General features: G+C 39.3%; 1 protein-coding gene across 6 annotated transcripts in view; it reads left to right on the top strand.

Annotated features, from left to right (window-relative positions):
- AGBL1 (ATP/GTP binding protein like 1) overlaps window positions 1-26161 on the top strand; it is a 286972-nt gene that overhangs the window by 74400 nt on the left and 186411 nt on the right. For all 6 annotated transcript variants that reach the window (XR_004753622.1, XM_035336082.1, XM_035336078.1 and 3 more), the window contains 2 exons: window positions 4301-4445; window positions 7900-8053. Coding sequence is in view for 5 of the 6 variants with exons in the window: in XM_035336082.1 (XP_035191973.1) it covers window positions 4301-4445; window positions 7900-8053 (299 nt within the window). In the remaining variant the exon portion in view is untranslated. The remainder of the gene's footprint in view (window positions 1-4300; window positions 4446-7899; window positions 8054-26161) is intronic.

The raw sequence follows: 26161 nt of genomic DNA, 5'->3' as shown, positions 1-26161 counted from the left end.
TTACAATGCTAGGTGGGCTGCAACACCAGCAAAGCCCAGAGTAATAGCCTCTTTCTGGTTTGCTAATATGGGTCTCCTGCTGCTATGGTAGTGTTGAAAAAGGGGCACTGAAGTAAAAGTATTGGTCTGGTGGAGTAACAAGGAGGCAACAGAGCCGTCTTGGGGTGTAAGCAGTGGAAGGAGAGAGAGAGGCAAGGAATAAAAATGCTGTATTTAAAGTTTCCTTTAAAAAGATTCAGAGCCTACTGCATTTTATGATGGATTGTGAGGAGACCAGATTATATGCAGGATGAATACATGATCATTTATATTGCTTACACACAAGTATTTTTTCTTTTTAATGTATGAGTAAAGAATGTTGAAGCCTTACAAAACCACTTGTAACCTTCCTGTTACTACCAGACAGTTTGCTGTAGATTGAAGTAGGTGTCAAGAAGTGATTAAAAAAATCTAGAAAATCTGTTCTGGGTGGGTGATTTTCTGGAACTGCAGAGGTGCACAAAACAAGAATGAAATGCGATGCTAAGCAGCTTTGTTTGAGAGCTATGCATCTGTACGCTCAGGATTGTGAGATCTGAGATCTGTCAAGAGTAAGGAGCATGGACTGCCAGGTTAGTATCAAAGTCAGAGGTACCTTTTGGGGCAAAGGCACTAAATCAAATAGTGTTGTCCAGACCATAAAAACAAACCACCACCACCACCACCATTAAAACCACGCTTCAAAACCTAGATCCACTGAAATATGATATCTAGCTAGATGTTTATAGTAACCAGCCCAAGTACATTTGTCCTAGAAAGGGTGAAACAGTGACTTCTACATGTTACACTGATTGGATAAGAGATTATCCATGGGACCGGAGTTATCATTACTGCGGACCCTCAAATTGGGGTTGTGCTTGTTGGAGTACGGATCCTGGGGCTATAGGACCCCAATAGATATGCTTAATAGAATAATTAGTTTGCAAGCTGTAGTAGAAATAGTTGTGAATAAAACTGGAGATGCACTCGGATTAATTGCAAAACAAAATACCAAGATGGGAACTGCTTTGTATCAAAATTGCTTAGCTTTAGATTATTTGCTAGTACAAGAAGGAGGAGTCTGTGGAAAATTTAACCTTAAGTAACTGCTGTTTAGATATTGATGATGAAGGAAAAGCTGTGAATGAACTTGTAAAAAGGAATGAAGAAAATTGCGCATGTCCCAGTTCAAATTTGGAATGAAATCAATTTAAGAGAATTATGGAGGGACTTTATGGCTAGTGGTTGGCTTACTAGAATCAGGATAGTTGTATTGGGAATATGTGGAGGGTTGTTTAATAATTCAATAATTCCATATTTAATACCCTGTTTTACCTGACTAATTCCTTGTATAACCTAACTCGGTTATACAAGGAATGCAAATATCTGTGGTACCTGTTGACTCAGAACCAGGGTAAGGGAAAACCCATTCCCTGATGATAATAAAAACAAAAGAGGATCCAAAATTGGTACCGATTTGGCAAGTATTGACTCGATTGAATAATAATAATAATAAACACGAATCAATACCATGAAAAAAAAAGAAATGGGGGATTGTGAAATGTGTTTTTTTGATTCGTGTCAGTATGGAACAATGCTAGGGCCGCATGATGAAATATAAGCTCCTATTTAAGAAAAACAGAGTGATTAGTGTACATAGTTCTTGTGTCATGCAAAGGAACGATCCAGCAATTTGTGTAAATAGAGGGTTTGAAGGGCGAACATTGAGACTCGAGTCTGGGAGATAAGAGGACCAAGGAGTTTTTTTTAGGAAACTGCAGACTTTTGCATGGGACGCTGCGCAAGCCTCTGATAACCAGCAAAGAGATCCACCAAATAAGGAGAAAGGGGGAGTTGAAGGACGACCGAAGGACAAAGCCTGGGAGGAAGACTACGAGCCTTCAGCACAAGAGACCCCCAGAAAGACCACCAGAGACTGCTACGCATGCGTCCAGAGAGGGTTTGGATTCCAAGAACTAACTATAATAACCCCGCCTTTTCTAGGAATAGTGATGAATATGTATTAGTCTAGGAGCATAAAAATCAGACACCTGATGTAACAGGTGTGCGTCCTGGTAGAGCAGAGACTCCCGGTGCACCCAGTGCTGTTTGCTTGTCTCTATTCGCTTAATAAATCACAAAAATCCTATTTGGGACTTAATCATTTATCACATATATATGTTGGATTCATTGCATTTTTTACCTGACTCGTCCAATAGCAAGGTAGTTTATATGCAAGATAAATACTGGGGTGAAGGGTTCAAATCGTGGGTTAGGAGGATAAAATCGTAGGCTTTTCAGTTTGCCACTGTGACTCAGTGTTCCTGTACTGTCTATTGATCCACTCAATGTCATTCACCCCCACGTGTTCCTAATGTTAAATTCAGGTGAAAAAACAGCAGCATTGTATTGTGTCTTCCTTATGAAGAAGAGATGATTATTTTGGAGAATTTGACAGGAATAATTATCTTTTTCTCTCCACCCGTTTGAATAAGAATGAACAGCAGCAAAATAAACTAGTATTGTAAATTCCAGGAGCTGAAATTGCATCTTTTGGTTGCCGCCTCTATTTTGCATTTTAATGCAACGTTGATGATAACATTTGTCAAAGAAACCTCACAGTCCTTCAGAATCAGAAGGTTCCACAACCACATAATTGGTGCAATGTGGGAAAAATATTGTTTGAAATGTACTTATGGATGCAATTTGCTGTGAAGCTTCTCCCTAAAGTGCATGAATTGTCTCTTCATCTCTGCTTAAATAAAACTTTCTTACTCAGCCTAAAGTCATCTCTTTATCAGAATAAATCTCCTGCAAGAGTAGATTGGGAATGGATTGGCAAGCTCCCTTTAAAATTATGTAGTTTTAATGAAGGGAGTGTCAAGTGCCTGAGTGTAGGCACTTGGTGGCCCTGACCAGGCTCACGTGTGGCCTCTACTGCCCAAACCCTTTACCCATGAGCCCAGGAGCTCCATCTAAGCTCTGTGCTGGCTGCTCAGTTCCTGCTTGAGCTCTGTTGTAGAGAGACTCGTAACCCAGTCGCTGCTACAACTATGCTTTGGTAAGAACTGTAGTGATCTGGACCCTGACCTGTGGACTGGTCTCCTGCCTCGACATCAGACCTGCCTCATCACCCCAACCTTGTCTGATGATCTGGACTAGTAGCTGAGCCTATCTGCCATCTCTGGGTATGCCCTGCCCAGATACCATGAGGGGACCCTGGCTGGTGAGGCCCTTGCCCTGCTGGCTTTGATGCAAAGATCAGCTCGCTGTCTCTTAGGGAGAAACTGGCCATCACTGTTCTCTGACAGGGAGACACTAAAGTATTTGAAAAGGAGAGATCCAAAAGAGGATTTTTTTGTTAGTTCTTAATTTGCAAGTCTGTGTGAGCTCACTTCTCTGTGTGCAGTGTCCATACAAATCCAATCTCCTGCTCTTCCTAGTCAAGACAGAGGCTTTGATGACATTTTAAAGACTTTTATGTGTATCCTGTGTTTTGTGTGGCATGTCCCTTGCTGTCTCATGGTGGAAATGAATGACTGGTTTCACATTCTACTAGGATATTTGTATTTTCTAAATCTCCAGACTTTCACGGAATATTGTCATTTGGTATTGTTCAGGGATGTGAATAGTTACATACAGCTCAGAGCAAGATAACCTGGATGTTGAAAGCAATACAGCAGTGTTAGCTGAATGCATTAATTTAAGTGTCTGGACTGCACTGTATGAACTAGCATTAGTTAGCTTCTTATTTTCACCTTCACAAAATGAGACAGACTGCTATGTTTCCATGGGAGAGCTCCCATCCAGGAGCAGCATGACTAGCTGGGACTGGCTGTGCCAGTACTGCTACATGCCATTTTGTCACTTACCTGCCTGCTGGCCTTTGTGGACTGAGTGAATCCCAGGAGAGCCTTGGATCTGGATTTGCACAGTGGTACTTAAAATCATGGTGCATCTTGTATTTCTATGTCTAGTAGGACCACAGTTTCTCTAACCTTCATACTATTCATACAGCCTGCTGGTGCATTGCTATGTTACAGGATGTTGTTTAGCACTGTTATATTTTGTACCTGTTCATTGCTGGGATTGGATTTGCTGTATTTACATGTGGCCTTCCCAGACTTCGTCCAACAATGGGATGAGTTTAGAGCCCATCTTCAGTATGAGGTGAAAGCTCATTCAGGGTGGACAGTTTTCTGAATGCTTAGTTCTTTCACGGCTACTCCAAATGTGCATCTGGAAGTGATAACTGTTCACTTTCCCCTTTCTTTTCCTCCAGAAACCACTACCGCTGCAGTGCAGCTGCAGGAGGAGGCATGAGAGGAAAATATTACTACACACTCACCTTCAGCATCAAGTTCCCTCACAAAGATGATGTCTGCTACCTGGCCTACCATTACCCCTACACCTACTCCACAATGATGGTAATGCTGATATGTCTGTCTAGATAAGCTAATAGGCCTGACAGATTGGAGCTGCTTGAACATGAGAAGTCTTTGTGATAACATAGAGGTCTGTTTTCACAAGCAGCTATTTAAGTATCATGATGCTCTCAATGCCTTACTTGCAACTGTAGCCTCTGTCAGTTCTGGAGCCCAGAATGTTGTAGGAGAAAATAATTTCTGCATGGGATAAAGCTGGAGTGCAAACAACAGTCATAAGATGTCGTAAGATGCAAGCCAAAGATGTCTCCATTTGCTTCAACTTGCAGTATCCTCCTGAGAGAAGCAGAGATCTATAGCTAATGGCAAGTAAGAAGTGAAGGATGCCCACTCCTGCTTCTGCTAGCTCCTGCTCAGCTTTCAGAGCTGCACCTGCAAGTAGAGCAATAGCACAATGCTGGGCCTTCTTCAAATGTTCTTTGTCAGCTGTTTCATCTGTGCCAGTTGGAGTGTCAGGAGGCGTTTGTGACAACCCAAACCAGTGCTGTCAATTTGAAAACAAAAAGAATGTGAATCCAAGGCATAAATTGTATTATTTAGTTTTACTGAGCTTACTTCCTGGGGAAGAATTTCTTTTCTCAAGCCTTTTCTGGCTGGGGGTGGATGGTAGAAGAATGTTCTGGGAAATGCATCAAATGCATTTTCTCAGATTGATCTCAGAGAACCCAAGGTCTAAAAGGAAGGTAGAATAAAAGAGGGGAAATTAATGGTTTTGGGAGTTGCTCTGTGACTTTCTCACTGTTAAACTGAGAAAGATATTGCAGAAAATGAAGGCATAAGGTTCCTGGAGATCAGTTCCACCTGCAGAGAAAAAAAAAAAAAAAAAAAAAAAAAAACTATTGTTTTTAGTTCTGGACATTTAATGACAGTGTGGGTTGGTGAAATATGGGCTTATTCTAATTTTTACAATGACACCAGTTTGGCATTATCAGATATGAAAGCATACACAGGCTTTCAAAGGGGACTGTCCTCTCTCACTTAGTAGCCATGCAGCTTTGTATGCTGCCGGCATAGCTTGGATTAGATTAATTCCCACTCAAAAAACAGTCTCTTGTCAACTGCTTTACATCCCATTATGGATGTTCAAAGAAACTGCTTTCAATAGCTGGGAGAAGGCCAATCAGGCCTTCACAGTCCAAGCTATGCCCGCCAGCTCACTTCTCATCAGGCTTACGGGCACCAGCTATTCCTCTGAATCAATGAGGAAGAGAGCGTGCCCTAGTAGTTGGTTTTGACCTATAGCCTTAAAGACACACATGTACTGCAGTCTGCAGGGTACTACAATTACAATTGCAGTACTGAAGAATTGGGTAGACTTATTCACCACCATACTTTATTATGGAGATGCAGAGCCTCATCACTATTTCACTGTTATTGATTTCTACCTTCTGCTGGCACAAAAGCGAGGGAGACTTGGAGAATTTGTATGCTCTGGGAATCCCTGAATATCTCACCTACTCTGGAATGAATTGAATAGAGATGAAAAAGATGCTATTCCTAGACTTGCAGGACCAAGTCTTGAAGTATTTCACTGCCTCTTCAAATAAAATGCTTATTGAAGTTTAAGGAAATTTTTGCCCCAGGAAAAGTTTAAATGAACTCAAACTCGGTAAGGACCATAAAATTTTGTAAATGGGAATTATAAGTGGAAAATATTGATAGATTGCTCTGTCCAGCTCTTTATCTAAAGCAAAATTGTTTCCTCTAATAATTCTAAATGGCTTATTTGCTTGGACTAATTTAAAATGTCTTGAGTGATGCAATTTGCACATTTCCATGTTACTTTAATTTCCACAGTGAATAAGCTAAATCAGGTTTGTGCACCAGTAGATCTTATTTTAAAGCATATGTCCACTGGTGAATATGTTGGTTTTACATATCAGTAATAAATTAAAAGTGATTAGGAACCCAAGGGCCCAATTAAACACATAATGCCTTGGGAAAGAAGATAAACTTGGATATAAAGTTAGTAATTTGGAAATGTTTTTAAATATCATATGTATTTAATTGTTACAGGCATGTTTACTGGAAATACATATTGCAGAATCCTATTTGAACTGGATGCACTCTGCAGTTCATTACTTTTTGTCCATTAGTAATTATATTTATTTTATGAACAGTAATTTATCTATTTTTTCATCGTAGTGTTAATTGTTTAGATATCTAGCTGAAAACTCTATGGCAGCTATACCCAATTAAGTTTCAGTGGGTACCAGAAGCATAAGTAAATGATGATATTGAGTTCTCTTTATCTATGTGAGACCTTTAAATGGGTCTAATAATTGAATTTACTTTATAGAGCAGTATGTTAATTATTTTATGACACAGATGACTGTAAATTTCAGTTCTGTGTTTTCATTCAAAACACTAGGAAAAGCAGTCTGCAAGATGGTAAAGTTTCAAGGTTTTAGGAATAGAAATAGTTTGTTCCTTAAACATTGGCTGAAACTTACCCGTCTTTAAAACACAAATGTTAGCACATAAAGGCTGTTCTGTGAACTCATGTGTTTTAGTTAAGATTATATTAGGATGAGTGTGCATACTTCATTATACCTGTTTCTTCCAGTCTAGAGGCAACCGGTGCTCCACAACAGTTAGCGACACTCTGCAATGAGATTGCTTACGGTATCATTGCCACTTGCAACTGCAACTTTAACAGGGAGAGAGTGCCACTGAGAACTGCACATCATCTGGTGTGTGGGTGGTGGGTGGCTATGTGTCTAATGAGGCGATTAGAACTAGTTCCAAAAAGATAATTTTTAGGCTGCCAATTCTTTTTCTCAAATTTCTCAAGAAGCTGTTTTTTTTTGTTTTTTTTTTTTTTTTGTTTTTTTTTTTTTTTTTTGTAAGAATTATTTAAAACTGACAACCATAAACTTTGGGGGGTGGGGGATGATGACTCCTTTTTAAGTAACTTTTTGGAAAGATGTTCTTACTCTTCCTTACTTTTCCTGCTAGTGGCTGTACAAAACTGTTTTGATGTAAACTTTTTGACTGCCTCTGGTCTGGACTTGTTCCTGAGTCTCACTGACATATGCTTGACAGCTAACCAGTCAGTTCTATAAATACTGAAAAAAGACTATTTTTCTCATGTTACATGATCTCTATGAAAATATAAGGAGTATGCAGTTCTTTTATGGACTTCATGTACACATAGAAACCCCTTTTTGCTAATAAAAAAAAGCACCTAGGAACAGTTCAGGTAAAATGATACTTGAGTAATAGTCCTGTGCAGCTTCAGTGAAATGGGCTGTGTTCTGAATGGCTTATGCTTACTGAAGGTATGTAAAAGGAGTTACTATTTACTGGCATAAGAGAGAAGCTGGTAAGTTAGCAAGAAATGAAATTAGTATCAATAATCACATAGAGACAGTGGAATAAAATCAGTTTTTATAGACCAAGAACTCATAAATCTGTTTCCTTGCTTCTTTCTCAGGCCCATCTTGACATTCTGGAACAAAATAGGAACCCCAAGAAGGTCTACTGGAGGAAGCAGACGCTGTGCCAGACACTAGGAGGAAATCCATGCCCATTGCTCACAATCACTGCCATGCCAGAATCTAAAAGAAGCGATGACTTGGAACAGTTCTGTAAGTAGCCAAGTGAAGCATTTAAAAAGATGCTGGTGACGTGTGGTCATGTAAGGACTGGCAGTGACAGCCTGTTTTGTGAATATGATGATTTTCTTGCTTTTCTCATTTTGAAAAAAAAGAAATATAAATATCAAGAATAACAAATTACAACACTTCTTTTAAATGACAGATTTATACAGAGGAGGGAGGATACCTAAAATCATTCTTTACTTCATTTTAATTCTTTAATAATCTGAAACAGAAAGTTCAGTATCAAATATCTCAGATGTCAAGAAACTTCTCGAGTAAGCAATTCAAAAAGAAATCTGAAAGAATGTTTTTGTTGTTGTTGCCATTCCAAATTGAAATGATTTATTTATTTTAAAGTTTCAAACTTGCCAAAGAAAAAATAAAAGATCATTCTTTCCCAGATGTATGCAGTAACTGAAGGATCCTGGTCAAATTCCAGATCCAACATTCCTGGTAGCTCCATCTGGACATATGGCTTCTTGCATTTTGTCAGTCTTAACTGATGATGTGGTAACTATAATAGCTGACATGTTATATCTAGAGACAGTTATTTTTCATTGTGAAAGTCAAAGATTTAGACCTCCAGTGGCCTTGATTAACAGTGTTAAGCTATATAGGTTTCTGTAACCAACAGCATGTGACAAGAAGATTCTGGTTAGCATCACATTGGATTAGTTTTGTCTTTCATGTCTAAATGTCAGACTACCTATATGTAGGTTGACGTAGAGGGGAAACTTTTTTCCTGAGTCTGGAGCAATGCAAAAACATATTTTTTTTCTGCTCTTCACATATCTGTAACACAGGTGGAGAACATCTAGGGAGTGTGGAAATTTAGATTGCCTTAAATCTCGTACCTTGTTATGCAAATGTGTATCATCTCACAGAGATATTAGGCTAGGTATATCCAAAGAGATTCTGTGATAAGAACTATATTTCTTATCACAGAATTCTCTTTTCAGGGATATGTGGTGGTAAGTCAGACTCCGCACAATGTCCATTCCAAATTTATAAACTAAAAGGAAGCTCACATAACAGAGTTTGGGGGAAGTTATTGCTGTCTTCCCTGGTTTAGGTTTAGAGCACAGTGACGGCAGTTATGCTGACATTACAGTGTAATCATTCTGAGCTCAGACCTCTTTATAATTGTTGGTAAGTTTTCATTCAGGGAGCATTTACATTAGAATTAGCATGTTTCTGAGGATGAATATGCTTTCCTAGGTTGAAATTTTAAAGCAAAATGCAAAAAATTGCCAACTACAGCCTACATGGGCATTCATAGTATGCTTGCACATAAACTGCCTTAGTGGTGGGAACTGGAGGCAGTGTCAGAAAACTGGATCATTAGCACTGCTATTATTAGTAGTATTTACATTACAATATCGCATACAGCACTCGATTAGGGAGTTTGGCTGTGGTGGGTGCTGTCCATGCCTAACAGGAAGAGAAAATTCCTGCCCTTAAGCACTTTTGTTCCATGATAATTATGCTATAGAACAGAAAAACAGCGGGTGGGAGTTGTGGTGGGAGAGGGTGGTTATGTAAAGAAGTCTTTGGCATACTGCAGATGGTCACCTGGTTAGATATTAGCTGTTGACAGAATTTTTTAACCTTGTGGCAGACAGTCTCAATAGGGCAACTGAAAGTAAATTGGAATTAGGGATTGGAGCCATACAAAAGAGACACGCAGTGAACAATTTTTTCTGCCCAAGTAAATATGCTTTTCCAATGAGGGTACAAAGTAAAAGATAAGGTGATGGTTGGATTTATCAAAGGAAGAACTTGGAGTAGGTCAGTCATATGATACGGGAATGTGCTGACCACTGGATTAAGCATGTTTGGTTTTGATAGGACTTTCTGCAAAGTCTTGCTTTTCTGACATAGGAAAATTAAAAAATAATTAAAAAAAAAAAAACAAAAAAAAAAAAAACAACCAAACAAAAACAAAACATCAATTTTCCAAAACAGAAAGCAATGGTCTTGCTTTCTGACCAACCCAACAACATGCCAACATCTGCAGATATGCAGGCATAGTTATCAGGTTAAAAACTCCTGAAGATCACCAGCCTGTACCAATGGAGGTAAAGCAGGAATAGCTAAAGATGTTTCCACCTTTGGTGCCAGCCACCAGAGGGAACTGTAACTGTATATGGTAATAATGTGCTAGACTATATATCACCTTACAGTCCTTGGAGACCTTGATCTGAAACCTTATTTTACCAGGTGTGGTACACTGGGGAGAATGATTGTCCCCTGTGTATGCAGGACATACAGCCTGTATTTGTGACAGCAGAGAGGTACAGACGTACTGAAATGAGGGTCGTGAGGAAATGACAACTCAATATTGACCAGCACAATCATACCCCACAAAGTCACACTGCTTTTAGGGAGTATCATGAAATAAATGTGATAGGAAGCATTACCTTTTTCTGGGGCACTCTGTCCCCCGAGAATGCATCTTGCAGTGTTGAAGTAGAGTCTGGCAGGCTTTCAAAAGTCACTAACCTGTCTGTAAAGGCAAGGTTTTCACAATCCCAGTGCAGTGTAGGCTTGGATACTCATTCAGTACAGATTTACTGAAAGATTAATGAAGGATTTGTGAACATTTTGGACAGGTACTTATTTTGAATGCCTCAGGATGTTGTAATACTCAACATTTGGGTTCAAATTCTAGTTATGAGACTCAAGTCCTCTTTATTTTTAAGAGAGAAATACCTCCTGGTTTGTGATCTTACATGAATTCAGTAGAAACTCATAGTTCTGACTGAAATTCCATGAAATTATGTGCCAGTAAACTCTTCTCCTGGAGCTTTGCAAGGAAATGAGATTGTATTCCTAAATCTGTCTATGAACCAGTTGAACTCAATCAAAGCAGAATGTGTACAAACCCAGCTGCCTGAACTGAAATAAAAATTGTTTGGGGAAGAGACAGTGTCAAGGAAAGGCAACACATTTTCTCTTAAGCTTCCAAAACTATAAATGTAAACACCAATACTCTTAGGTGATGAAAATATTTGTTGTTTTATCAAGTGGAAGAACAGCAAGCACACCATGTGTTTTATGCTGTGGGGATGCCTCCAGGCAAATGTGAATAATTACATATATACTTATTTTGTATAAGCAGCTCAGATAATTATGGCTTTGGGGGACACATTTAGCTTAATTTGTGCTGCTTTTTGCGGCTTTGATCAGCAGTTGCTTCTTAGCTTCCTCATCTTGTATGACATGCCCTTCTCTCTATGAATTGGGTTGGCTGGTGGAGGGGCCTGTTTGTCAATATTTTCCAGGCTGAAAACATAACTCAAAAGCAACAACTACAAGGGAATCAAAGGATGGAGACTTTCCCAGTAGTAACTCTCACTGCTTTTTAGTGTCCCTGCATATGCATTTCAGCTTGAGAACTGATGTGGAGCTCCAGCATTGGGAAACTTGGCACACGGGTGATGAATAAAAATTGATAGCCCTTGTTCTTTCCTTCTGTTTCCAGAGTTCTGTACAATTCATAGTTCTCATGAGCTATAGCCGTTTTATTCTCCTATCAAATTTGTTATTTCTGCTTTGTACATTTGTTAATCTGCAACTTGAGAGGTTCTTTTCAATAATACCAGTGGCGCAGGTAAAATACAAAGCTCTTCAGGGCTCCATAGCCATTTCTCGTGATTGTACCTTTAATACTCTAAATCCTTCTCTAGTATAGCTGCATGAGGAGTGGGAAACATCACTGATGAAGAGGCATTGGGTGAGGAGTGCTGGGAGAAGACCGTGATACTCCTGATAGGAGCTCGGTGAGGAGGAGTTATTGCACTATTGGAGGTGCTGATAGAGTGGGAGCGACCCAGGGATGATGAGGGCATGGCATCTTCTGTGTCAGCTGTGCTTTATTTTCCTCGCTCGACTCTTTCAGATTGGTCTTGTCAGGCTTTTGATTAATGTGGCCCTAGGATGGTTAAATTTGTCTGAGTTAAATTTATTAATGTGCACCTTGTTAATAGGAAGCACAAGCCGTGCACACTGACAGGAGCTGCACATTCACCGCATACTAAAGGGAAGAAAAATGGGCTGCTGTTTTTCTTCATTATGCGTAGTTTATGTGAGGCTTTGATATCCATGTAGGCTCCTTTCTCATTCCTCTCTATCTCCTGTTTATGTGATGGTGGTGTACTGAATTATTTTTATTAAATTATCAATTCTGAAACTGATATGAGGAGAGAAAGAAATGAGCCAGGTACTCTTTGACTCCCTTTGTTTTGTATCGCTGTCGTACATCATCTCAGATACAAACAGCACAACAACTTCTCTTCAAACTTAATCAGTTTGTTCTAATTTGTGTTTTCCATATTCCTCCTCCTTTTTTCTTTTTCCTTCTCACAGAGTTACACTCTGCAAATTTGGCCTTCCATATTATGTACAGAACTTTTCTTCAGAAGACTGTAGCTCTTCTCAGAATTATTTAAAACATAAAATAAAACTAAAACAGCTTTCTGCAAGCTCCCATGATGGTGGTGAGCTAGTACACCACGCCCGCATTGGATATTGAATCACAACGTGTGAAACTTTGAAAATGAGAGAAGTTGGAGTGGAAAGAATGGCTGGGTAGGCATTTACTCTTCGGTGACTTTGCTTGCGTCTGTGTCAGGTCTAGCCTTAGACATTGCCTGATGAGAGGGACTTTCCAAGAGAGCAGTTCTCAACATCTTTCAGAAGTGTTCTTAAATGCAGAAGCGGCAAGAATGACAAAGCTTCAAATATTGGTGTTGAGTCACTGTTTAATGAAATTAATTGGAGCTTGTAGAGCTCTGATTTTCTTGGGCTTACCATACATAGCCCCATGAAGACAGTGTTAACATCATGTGTGTACTTAATAAACCCTTAATTCAGTCTTATGTGTTCAAATGTGCATTATGTGTCTGTGTTCTACTAAACCTCTCAGGCAGACAGAGTTTGCCACTGCAGTTAACCTATGCTCAACAGAAAGATTTCTCTTATTCCTGAAAGACCTCTATTATTCCTTGTTCTTGACTTACATGCTCCATTTTTTAATGGATACAGACAAATGCAAATTTTCAGCTAGTGCCTAATCTTATGTGTTTTGTGCAGGTGCCATTTTTCAGCAATGAGGTATGCTTGGCCTAGCATAAAATAAAATAGTGTGCTTGTCATAGTGAAGACTGGTTTGTGACTAGAATCTTGTACAAGAATCTGTCAGAATCCAGTTCATCTTTCACACCAAAAACAGAGTTTACCAGCTTGGCAGGTAGAACAAATGTATATTTTCTGGGCAGATTAAATGAACTCAGTCAGTAGTCTCCAGGAGGTGATGAACATGGTAATGCACATTGACTCTCTTTTAGAAAAGAACTACGCTTTAATGAAAGATCTTCTGTAGCTGGAACAGCTGATCTGTGTGCATAGCATTGTACAACTGAGGCATTAACAAGTTTTAAATATGAAGGCTTAACTTTATGCCTACAAGATTCCCATGGTGATGATGGAATGATTCTTTACCTCTTTCTATTCATTCGGTGACAAGTGATGCTTAATTATGACTGGAAGAGAACTAATAACCTGAAGTAGTCAGTATAAATATGAAGGCAAATCAGAAATAAAGTGGGTACAGCAGCATTTCCCATAATCCACGACCCTGAGCTTCTGAGCTAAATTAAATGATTGGGAAAGCAAAGCTGAAAACTGGTTCTTTTACTGCAGTAAGCAGGAGGCAATAAGGCTGTGAAGGTCAATGAAGATGATCTGCCAGTTGACAAGCCCTTACAGGCCATAGGATGCTATTATGAATGGCAGAGTAAATGGACAGATTGACTCTTCAAAGTGTAGGTAAAACATCTAGCCACTCATGCATGGGTGATGATGAAATTCTAATCTGTAAAGAAAGGGCACACCAATACATTGTCAGTGTTAAGAGTGGCTGAACTGAAATCACCAAATGCAAAAGGAGTGGTCAGAGAAGGCTTGTTTACACTGCATTACTGTTCTGAGCCTGCTGTGTACATGTTCCTCAGGAGGTGGTTCCTTGGCTGTGCACTGAGATGGTGTGGGTGGGTTAGCACCCTTCTTTAGTTAGAGAAGGAGAAGGGGAAGCTATAACTGAAGTGGTGTGTAGTAGCACCAACTGGAGTGGTGCCTAATACAAGGGGATAACTGAAACAGTGAGAAAGGAATTCCTTAAGGACTGAAGATTTCAATCGTTCTACTGTTGTACAGCAGCATGCCCCTGGCTGATGACCACCATCATCACTGCTTCTCAAAGGCATGAACATCTTATATTGCTGCGCCCTTTGAGAATACAGGGACTTGTCACTTCTGCAGAGTGGAATGGGGCAGTCCCAGGTTATGGTATCGCAAAGGAAGTAATTGGAAAGCTCTCTTCATGGCTGGCTGTAGTGTCGTGACTCCCATTAATCATACTGGTTATGCAGTGTGTTACAAGTATTTCCACTATGCACCTGATGAGCGTCCTTACAGCAGTTTGTGCAGTGTTACAGAGCTGAATGTCCTAGCTAACTAGCAGCAGTGGTGAGGAAAATTAAACAAAATATGACACTAGCAAATAGATTTACATCTGTAACTGCTGTCGCTTTGAGTTGCTTTTTAGTCATCACATGTCCTCTTTATGCAAGGCTGGGGAAACCATTATGGGTATTATTATAAAGAGGCAATGACACCTTCTTTACCAAAATGTAATTTTTATGAGAGTTGGGACACATTTTCTGCCTGAGTATGTTTTTAAAGATGGAAACAGTAATATTTTTGGAATAAGGAATGGAAGGATGCTTCTGCCCTTCAAATCTCCAGCTGCTCCTAGAACTAGAATGAGGGATAAAGTGAGGCTAATGAGGTGTGTTTACTTGGTCTCCTCTTAAGCATAAGGAGTCAAAAAGACATAGTTGCTGGGAGAAATATTCTAACATTTCTTGGTTGGCTTGTGTTAGCTAGTTACATGGTTGCTTTGCAGCTTTGATCTTTTCTCAAAAAGGAACAAACCCCTTTACCTTTAAATGCAATTTGCAGCAGAGAACAATTCCTGAACAAAGAACAGCAAAGGATGTGAATTGCAAAGGCCACTTGTGCAGGATACTGGGAAATAATGATCATGTGGAAAATGTACACAGTTTAATTAAGCACATTGATTAAATCAATATGATTCAAATAGCTTAGTGCTCCAATCAGCTTAATCTCATTAAATGTAATTCAGGCCTCGATAATTGATTAATAATGCATTATAGTTTATGAATTATTGACTTCAAGTTATAATAACTGTGCCTGCTCCCTGCATGGCAGCAAACAGTGTTGCATGTTAATTATGAAAGACTCGTGCTCTATTCTCTTGAATAACTTTTTTAAAGCTGGATATGACACATCTCCTAATGAAACGGGGATCAAATGAGATCAATGCCTTATTGGAGTTAGCCCACCCAAAAGGAAAATGCACTCTTTAAAGGAAGCTCTCATCTAACAGTGCTGAAGTAGGGAGGCAGAATGACCTGCTTTGATTAGTAATGATCTTTCAAGCAGTCAGAAGAACTGCCTGTAGCAATTCAGCTGAAGTGCTAACCTGGCAAGCACATCTGTTGTTCTCTTAATGGCATTGCATTCTGTACCTTCTCCAACACACGTACACACAGCATAGCCAACGCTGCCGAGCCCTTAGGTCACACCTGTTTGCCAACTATTCATAAATCAATCCAGTTTCCAATATTTCTGTCTGGATGCTCAGTGGTTTCTGGGGAAAGGATGAATATGCTTTTATAATAGTGGAATATTCCTCTAGTGGTAGGTGTCCTTACCTGTGGCAAGGGGGTTGCAACTAGATGATCTTTAAGGTCCATTTCAACCCAAACTATTCCATGATGATGACTGCATTTCTAAGTTGCAAGCATCATACAACAAGAAGCAGCATTGCTGCTGTTGATGAAAGTCTCAGAAAAGAAACAAATACTTTAAGAAAGCCTCAGGTCCTGAAGTAGAGGCCTCCTATTGGATGGCATTTCCATTGAATCTGAACAGAGGATATTGTCTCAGATTGTCTTTCTGCCTACTTAGGAACTTAACTTGATCCAAATTGCAATTTTATGCAGAAAAGTCCACGAGCATTACACTTCCTTAAAGTATTCAATTTACAGAATCTTTTCTGCTTTTTTTCTTTCATCTTCTCTTTTCCTATTTCTATTCCTTACTTGTGATTATATTTAAAAATGAACAGATTTTATTGTGTATAGGAATTGAATGAAAAGATTATAGCAAACTGTGGAGGGGAAAAACAAAACATTTTTGCTTGATTCTTATGTCTGGAATAGTGATTTTTTTATCTGCATATTCCCTTGAGTTGAAGATTTACTCCTAATTTGCGGAGGTGCTGGTTTCTCTCTTGCTTTGTGCCAAACACTTTGTTTTTGGTGACAAGAAGTCAGCTGTAGTGAAAACTGTGATTCTGTTTTAATGCAGTAATGAATGGATGAATAAAGATGTCATGTATTCTGCAATGCTAAATAGTTACAGAATTGTGAATATGAACTTTTTCTGCTTGAATAGGTAGTTTGTCAGGCATCTAAAGCCAAAGTAAGGCTCTCTAGATATGTAACACTGGCAGTGTGTGCTCTAAATTTCTCAAGATTGTCTTTCAATTTGAAACATCTTTTCTCTTTTCTCTTTTTTTTTTTTTTTTCCTGATATCCCAGTCATAACAACGTGGCAGCCCATTGCAATGCCTTGAACGGTGTGCTATTTACAGACAAATTCCTGCATAAATGTGTTCCTGTTTGAATATTCAGTCTTCTACCATAAAGGTGGAAGCTGGTTGAGTGGAACATGAAATCTGTGAGATAGATTTGGGGCTGTCTGTGGACTGAGGCCAGTGTTTTTCATAATGTATCAATTGTTCTTTGACCTCCAGCGTTCGGTGGGACTCACTCAGCTAGCACAGCACTGACGCCGTGGTCAGCCTTCTGTGAGTTTGGCAAAATGCCTATTAACATATTGAATCCAATGGTCAAGGCAGCAAGCAGAGCACAGAAAACACTGAATTGAGGCTCCTGAAAAATGTGCCTTGGAGCATAAGAAACTAGCAGTGTTATTTTGCAAAAGGAGAAAGCAAATAGCATAATCTCTCCTTCCTCTCCCGCTGTTTGTGCGTGCTAGTGGGACAGCCATCTGAAGTGAGATAATTTGCGCTGCTATAGCTGCTCTGCATTCATCTGTAGTTTTTCACAGTGGTGGTGTGTGTCATGTATTTTTTTTTTCTTTTTTTGAAAGAACCTTCATTCTGAAATTTGGAGATTTGTTCTAAGTTCTCTTCTTAGTGGATTGTGCTATGCAATTTTCTTCCTTTAATTCTTGTTCTATTGCCTTTCTTTGTTTGAATTATAAGTCTCATCTTTGTCCTAAGAGACACTTAACCTTTGCATATCCTTTCCAGAGAATAAATACTGTGATTAACAGCAGCGTTTTCTGGAATGTGAGTTAGCAATGTTGTCTTGGTTGGTATGGACTTGGGCTAGAATGTCAGTAGCTCTTAGCACTGTCTATGCCCCATTCTTCCAGTATATCAGAGCCTTTTCTGAAAAGTTAATGAATTAAACATCTTGAAAATCTAAATCAGTACATAACTGTTTGTCATAATTATTTTCATTAGGGATTTGTTTTTTAATGCCTCAGAAGTACCTTCTCACAGTTGCATGGTACCATTTGTATTTTTGATATAAGGCATTGAAAATTCTGAATGAAACTGGAAAAGGTTTGGAGAAGTTCATGCGTATTTCTTATATTGCTTCGGAAATTTATAGACAGCTGTTTGGAACACACCTGTCTCACAATACTCCAGTGTCCCAGCTTTGTTGCAGTGGAGTTACAAGCTTCTATCACAGTAATAGGTTGTCCAAATTCGCACCTTCATAAAAGGAGGAAAAAATAATTCATCATTTCTTCCTTAGGGGGAAAGGCTTCAGAAATGCCTGCAGATGCCCTGCTTCCAATGGTCAATCTGTGTATCTGGTAGAGGTATTGAAATATAGCCCAGCAGAGCCTCCAGACAGCTTTTACTCCCTGAAATGGTGAACGAGCATTGAATGGCTACTGAGCTTCTGTTATCAACTTCAAATCACGGCATGAAGAAAAAAAAAACCACACACACAAAACAAATGTGTTTCAGTGAGCTGCACATCTCCCCTCTCTGGCTATAAATTCCAGTCACATATGGTACTTTGGGGCATACACTAAAAGGTCATCGTGGTACTGTATAAATTAGTCAGGGAAGCATTCAAATTGAGTTAAATTTGTTCTCAATATGACAGAGAGAGGCTCTGTGAGGGAGGACATAATTTTAGGGTCAGATTGACTGCAGACTGAATATTGTTATAAGCAATATGCTTAGAAGGGGTGAAGAGCTAATGCTTATGCCTCAAGGTAAAGCAGAGGTCAGGAAGGGGTTTCTTCCAGCTGGTCACAATGTCGCCCAATTAGTTGTGTGTCTTACTGCACAAGTTATTGTTTTTCACCACTTATAGGCTCTAGAGCTCCACCTGATACAGGGTAAAGTGGGTTGGCCTGGAGGTAGTTGGGTTTGCTGCCACACACCTGTGATAAAACAGTTGCTTGCAGATTTCAGATTCCCGCTGAAGTTGTGGATGGTACGGTAGTTTGTGGAGCACGTTTTGTGCTTAAAGGCCAGTAAGAGGTCCTCGTGGCTGCTGAGGTGGAGACTTGCTGTAAGGTAAGAAACTGGAGTTTTGTTGTGGAGTTTTACACAAGCATTGCCTGTGTACAATGTTCTTTTCTGCCTGCCCTGTCCTGTCCGCTATCTGTAAGGCAATTAAGAAGTGCTCCTCTAAGAAAAGGAGATGAGCTGCTGAGCTGTCACAGTGACCAATTGTCCTCCTTTCTGTTTGGTTGTACTGCCTCATTGCTAAGTACCAGGCAAGCTGTGGTCAGGGAGTGAACGGCAGGGCAGCTGGCATGTTGCTCCTGTGAAACAGAGTAATCCATAGCTGGAAAGCTTGCTGAGCGTAGCATATGCATTAGCTGAGGTCAGGCTCAAATAAGTGTGCTTGCTGTCATAGGGAACCGTGTTTGTCTCCAGTATATTTTTTTCTTCTCTGGCCCAGATTCTGTGATTGCAGATTGAGCTAGATATGTGTTGCTTTTTGATGCCTGATGATCTCATGGGAACAAACTCTTCTTTGACCTGGACTCTGTAATGAGATTGGACAGAGTGAGCAAAGCATGGGCTCTGCTACTCTCCTAGTAAACTATTGCTGTTGGTTTTGGAACTCAGCTTAGAGATAGGTTAGGGGAAGATGGTTAAGTCTGGCACAAACTGTGCTAAAAAATTGCTAGGCTGTGGCAGAAACAATAGCACACCCTGCTTCCAGAGAATCTGCTACTTTTAGATGTTCTCATAATCCAGCAAATCTTGCATTTTTCACTCTATAACCATAGGCTTCTGCCATGCAAAGGCAAATGCTTCGTCAATATACAGAGCAGGCAGACCACTGGGAAACACTGTGGGTGTCATAACTTTCATGTTGTTTTCATCTTTACCCTTTAAATCTTGGCTGACTGGTTTAGAGAGACTGTTTACTGCAGCTTCTACTGCAGCTTACTTTAAACAAAAGAAACTTTTTTTTTTTAAACTCACTTTAAACAAAATAACTTTTTCTTTTTTTTAAAAAAAAAAACAAAACAACAAACAAACAAACAAACAAACAAAAACCTAATACCTCAAGGCTTTGTAATCTTTCTGGAAAACAGTGTTCCAATTTCTGGATTTCATGTTAGGAACTATGTGTTTCTGCCTAATACAGGCTGACCTAGCTGGTCATGTATTACAAATTCCTGGTGGTGTTTGGATTGTATGGAGCAGCTTTACTACTTGTTTGCCAGAGCTGCAAGCAGATTCTTCCACTACTCTGCCCATGTTCATGCAAGCAGTTCTACACTCATGTGAAACATAGTGAATGGTATTCCTTTGTGCTGACCCTAGTATTAATATACCAGAGAGCCATAGTGGGTGAGGAGACATTTTTGCAATACATGGTGTGCGCTTGGCTTTCCCTTGTTTTGGTATCTGTATTACTGAACACCTGCTATTTGTAATTTTTATGTGAAAATTGGTTTTGCTGCGAGCTTCTCTGTAGGTTTCTATTTGATCTCTTTAACTGAGTTTTATTTCTCTAATTCTAGAACAGGATCATTTCTACGTGACTGATACGGCCAATCTTATCTTAGTAAAATAAGTACAGCAGTATATTGAAACTCATAGTTTTGCAGGCACCACTGGCTGACACTTCTTGTTGCTTGTAACTGACAGATTCTAGAAGAAATTTGCAGTTAATGGGCTGCAGTTATATATAAAATGAAATAAGACTGAAAATACACCATAATGATTTTTAAAATACTCTTCAGTTAATGAGAGAATTTGTCCATCTCTACATCAGAGAAACTTGTTAGCTCTCTGAGCTTGACCAACTGTTTCTAATGCAGAAATAGAAATTGCCAATAAACAAGTGGAGACAGCTGCTATGTTCAGACTGTAAATGTGCTGATAAGATCAACGAGTTGACAAGTGGCGTGGTAGACGCTGCAAAGTGCACCAGTGTTTGTAGAGGGCTGAACTTGAACAGTATCTTTTCAGATTTTTTTTTTTTTTTTTTTTTTTAACGTGGCTGAGAGATATCAGTATCTAGCTGACAAAACTAGATGCATCAGGTCTTTCGCTCATTTTAGTTTGCTTCTCTTTTTCTGCAATTTCTACTGCTTCATTTTGTTACATGACTTTGCAGAATTGAGTAGCAGAAGGAAAAATACTAGTCAGTGTGTCTCTTGTTTCCCTGGTCTTCTATTCTAGAAGAGAGGAGGGGAAGGGGAAGAAGAAAAAAACAACACTGGAAACTGTTGAATTTTGAAGTCACCACCTACCGGTTATATGTGTAAGCAGGCCTCCCAAGTATATATAGGACTCTCATAGTCCTGTCAGAACAATTTTTCTTAAGGCAGCCTAGAGAGATTCCGTGCCTTTTCTCTCCACTCCATCTTAGCTTTACGTTAATGAAGTTTGCATAATGGAATCAGGTCCCAGAACCAACAGGACTTGTTCCAGATCTTAACTCTTTCCCAAAGAAGGCATTTTCTCAGTAACACTCAGAAAATTATATCTATCAAATCACCAGCACATTTAGAATTCAATTTTCTCTCTCAATTGCAATTGTTGTACTACTTAGTTGTGGCTAGAGCAGGGGGGAGTAATTTCTCTTTCACTTAGTGATTTTTTACAAGCTTTTTCTCTTCTGTCTTCATTAAAGTTGTTTAACACACTGTTTTGAGGATTTGCTTGCTTAACCTGGGTGCTGTTTCTGTCTCTGAAATGGACAAGATGTTAGGAGAAATAAGCTGTATTTTGTATTAAAAATCTGGTGGGGTGAACTGGTGGGTAAGTGTGAATGAATGAAGTCAGAACAGGGTTGTAGGTATATCTTGACCCACAGTTAAGCAAGGACTTGTGGATGACTCAGGGAAAACACGAAAAGGCATTATGGAATTGTTTTTTCCAAATGTTCTAGGCTTTTTTTTCCCTTAAGAAAAAAAGGACCTACTACAAGTTCCCATTTTCTTTCCTCATTCTTCCCTTGGTCTGAACTTACTGATTTCATATCTTTTTTTTTTTACTGATCTGCAAACACCACTTTTCTCCTCAAGTCTGAAAGTGAGACATAGTGATGGATGCAGGAGTATTGTAGCACTCTGCGAAGGTGTATATACATGCTAATTTTGGGAAGCATGGATGGATTTCAGTATGAAATTGACAGCCATGCAGTAGTATCATGGTATAGGACAAATAACATAACCGAGGAGGGACCATACTGATGATATTTAGGTTCCAGACCCAATTAGTTTTCATGACTGATGAATTAAATACCAAGGCAAAAGGAGGAGGAAGTGCTCTGAAGTCATGCTTCATATGGAAATTCAGTTCTCAGGTGAATGTGGATGGCGCAAAATACTTCGTGACTGGGACTTCGGAAACCGAGCTTGAACTCAGTGACTGATATGTATGTTACCCTTTGGCAATTTGATTATTTTTTAAAACCCTGCATTGTTAAACTGGAATACGCTTGAAACATCTGAAGTCTTTCAGAAGATAATGAGTGAGATGGAATTTTTGCTGGCATCAGGCTTTGACAAGTCTTCCAAAGAACCCTTAGGTTCCACTGCAAGCACCTACCTGAAGACGGTGACTGAACTGAAAATGAAAAAAGGTGGATGGATGAGAGGGCAGAAAGTCCTTAAAGACATCACTGGTAAGGCTGCACCTACAGGAAATAAAAAATGCAGGGAGACTTTTATTGTAAAAAATGAACTAGTAGTGGATAACACAGCAGACATTATCCGTGACTCTGATTTATTTATTTATTTTCTTTTCTTTGCGCTTTCTATGCTGGAGTAATTTCTGAAAAACGATGTCTTATTTTTTATAGTGTTCCCTACCCCTGTAACCTGGTGTAAAAGGTGCAGCCAGTGCCAAGGTCGTTCCTTTCCCCTTCTTGACCAGCAGGAGACAGGGTAGACTCTAACAAGATTAGTGTCTCAGCTGCTTTGTCATTTCATAGTGTTGCAGGTCACCCTAATGGAGCTTGGGAATTTGTATTGCAGAAGAGTGGGAAAGTGCATTGAGTAGAGCAGGCATCGAAGGCTGTTCTTGAAACACCGTCCTGTAAATCCTGGCCCCTGGCAGCCCAAGCTGTTTAGTTACGTTTTATGAATCAGGTCATACAGTGTCTGTCACAGCTTCCAGATGCCAAACTCCTGTGACGGCTTTGTCAAGCATTTTGAAAGGGTGAAAATACAGCAAGAGGGTCACTGTGAAGCATAATCCAACACTCAGGAATTGTTCTGCACAAAGAGCAACTAGCCAGAGGCAAAAGAATAAACAAGAGACATGTGAAGGACTCTGAAGCCTTGGTGCCCTCACTCTCTATATTCTGCCCGTGTTTAGCACTTACAAACCATGAATGAGCAATAAATGTGGCGACATACAGTCTCCTTGCTGACATAGGTGACGGGCCTGCAAGCTATGTAGAATATCTGTAGATAGGCTTGAAACAAAGCTCCTGCTCATCACAGCTCAATCAGCACTCAGCAAGGTGACTTGCTGCTTAATTTCCTTTACATCATACCCTTTTAATCAGAACGCTCCCAGAACCCAACTTCGAGCTTGTCAAGCGCCTTTCCCACCAGTTGGGATATCACTTGGAATGCAGATACTGCGACCTTATTTGTTAGCTTATCAAGATGTGACTTGAAATTGGGCTCAGCCCAGATAAAATAATTGCTGTTTGCACACAGGGTAATGCTGGTAAGATGCTCCCCATGAGGCCATCTGCTAACCTGCCTCAAATGTAATTTAATAGAAATCAAATAAAATAAATCAAATTAAAGCATGCATCTAATACATGCAAGCTCTGAAATGAATTTGTATTACAAACAGGCAGTGAGACTGAGTAGTTGGTTTCTTCATCCATGAAGGAAGCATGCTAACTAATAGAGAAAACAAAAATAATTTAAGGAGACCTTTTGATTTTGAGGTTCATGAGGATGTTAGATGGCAGGTGAAGGTTGCTACTCATATTCTTGCAGTTAGAAAGCATTAGGTAGAAGTGTTTATATTTTTGCAAACAAAGGAATTGGTGTAAGAAGTGTTGTTAGATATAGAAGGACGATGATTCATCTTTGCAATGCTTGCCATTAGCCTGTCACGACCATGATTTGCAGGGATTTTCTTTCATTTAAATAAGTGATTCTTTTATAAGCATTCTGATAGTTTATAGAGCAGAAGATGAAGTGGTAGTGAATGCTCTGAAATATAATGGTTTCAGTGTGAGTGCTTCATGTCAAGTAAAAGAGAAACTCATCCTAGGGATCCGATGGTGCTGTAAAGAATGACTGAGCAACAATGTAAGGATTTGTTGGCAACATCAGTCAGAAGAGTTCTGCTAGGGAAATGTTGGGTTGAAAGTGCAGAAAGACACCTCGACTGAAGAAACGTGTTACGCAGTATCAGCTTCCTGAAGCTTGTCTGTATTACACGTCAGAAATTCAAACTGATCAGCAGCCATCACTCATGCTGTTAAATTATTTGACGAAAATAACTTTCCAGAAAAGATTTTTAAAATAAATTGAATATCACTTAAACTATAAATTAAAGCATAAAAGCATCTTTTGTGTGAACACTCCCACTTTCGCAGTGATACGTAGTGTAGTGTGAAAGGAAAAGCAACCGAATTGTGGACATTACGTATTTACTTCTCTTAGACATATTTACTTCTATTAGTTTTCCTTCTGATACTGCCAAGGCTGTTCTGCAGCCTGACTCCTTTCTTCATGAGTAGCTTTTTTTTTTTTTTTTTTTTTCTGTGCTTTGTTGTAACTTTTGGGAGAAAGGGAAAAAAACAAAGTTCCTTTGCCTAGCCTTTCTACCATCTTATTCCTAAGAAGAAACAATTTTCCTCAGACTAGTAGTCTTCCTAGCTTGACATTCAGCTCTCTATAGTGATTGATGTAGAAAGACATGATTCATTAGAAACCACTTCACAAGCATCTGAAGGGAAGAACTTCCTTCTGACCTTAGATGGTAACTGCTCAGTATCTTACCACATACTGGTCGAAACTTCCTCGTGTTAACTATTTTATTGCAGTGGCACATTTTGCTCTGCCTATCTTTCTGTCGAGTATTCTGAGGTTCTGATTATGCCATGGGATCCTGATTCTCTGTTCATCCTTAGGGTATATCAGTAGTCAAACTTGCTTGTGGTATGGAATTGCTTGTGGTATGAACTTATGTTCTTCTCATGGCCTAAGCAACTACTGAGAGCTTGTGGTCTGAGGGTTTGAAAACAAACTGTTAAGACACTAATATTTCTAGGTTGCTGTTTGGCAGTAGGGGAATAGAGGTTAGAACTAGCCACTAATATTAAACCAGTTATTGGTATCGGTTATCCTAAACGTCTGGCGGGGGCAGGGCGATGAAGTTCCATTTATCATGCTTTAGACACAATGTGTTAGTGCATCCAACCTAATTCTTTATCAGGATAAATCTATTTATGTAGAAGTAAGCTTGCTTCTCTGTAGTGCTAAACTTTTCCAGTTCAGTTAAACCTTTTGTGCATGTTACATACATCACATAGTCTAGAAGATGAAAATTGGTGTTGCTTATGTCATTCTGCAAGATCATAGGGCTGACACCAGTTTTGTTGTCATGATCATCTCACTGAAAGACCTTTTATGTTGTTCCGTTACTTGCATTCTTTTGCTCAACTATATGGGGAGTTCATCTAAGCACTTCTTATCAAGACAAGATTCATCATTCAAAATTGGTAGACCAATTTTGGGGGGTTTTCCTTATCTGTCTCTTGTGTGAGGAAAGAGAATTCCTTTTGGGATCAGCTCTCAAGACAGTTCTAGAACAGTGGTGAGGTAAGAATCAATTTAGTGATGCCACAGATGAGGTGAATTGGCAAAAGGTACATTATTAAAAAGATGTTGACACAATGAAGTATTAGAAGGTGCATTTTGTGGACTGTTTTCTTTCATTTTTCTCCCTTCCTGTGAGTTTTTCATGTGTACCAAAGCACACAAGTTAAAACCCTCATAGCTTGCTAACTGCAGGAGAAATACATGATAATATTTTTAAGAAACATTCCCTGCCAGGATATTTCTAGAGCAGTGGAGTGATAAATATCAAACCAAGTGAAGACCAAGAATTTAATTTTTCCCATCAGAGCCAATATGCAATGCTTTTTATCTTGACAAAAATTGATATTTTATCCCTTTGATAATGGGATGCTCTGATTGCACTTCCTTTTAATATATTTTATTTCTTACAAGTTGTTCCCTGAGGAAGACCTCAAGTCAGAGACAGAGATGGATCTGTACCTCTTAAAGACGCAACCCTAGTTTAAGAAGGAGCATTACTTTATGATGCAGGTGGCATTAGGTGGGGTTTAAATTTCTGTTCTGTACAGGCAAAAAGCTGTTCTTTACTACAGAATTCATCTTCCGTAGAGCAGAATTGCCTGAAGGACTAAACAGGAAAGT

Source organism: Oxyura jamaicensis, chromosome 10 (assembly GCF_011077185.1).
Source record: "Oxyura jamaicensis isolate SHBP4307 breed ruddy duck chromosome 10, BPBGC_Ojam_1.0, whole genome shotgun sequence".
Classification (NCBI taxonomy): domain Eukaryota; kingdom Metazoa; phylum Chordata; class Aves; order Anseriformes; family Anatidae; genus Oxyura; species Oxyura jamaicensis.
The sequence above is the reverse complement of the archived record's forward strand: the minus strand, read 5'-3'. Positions and strand labels throughout refer to the sequence as shown.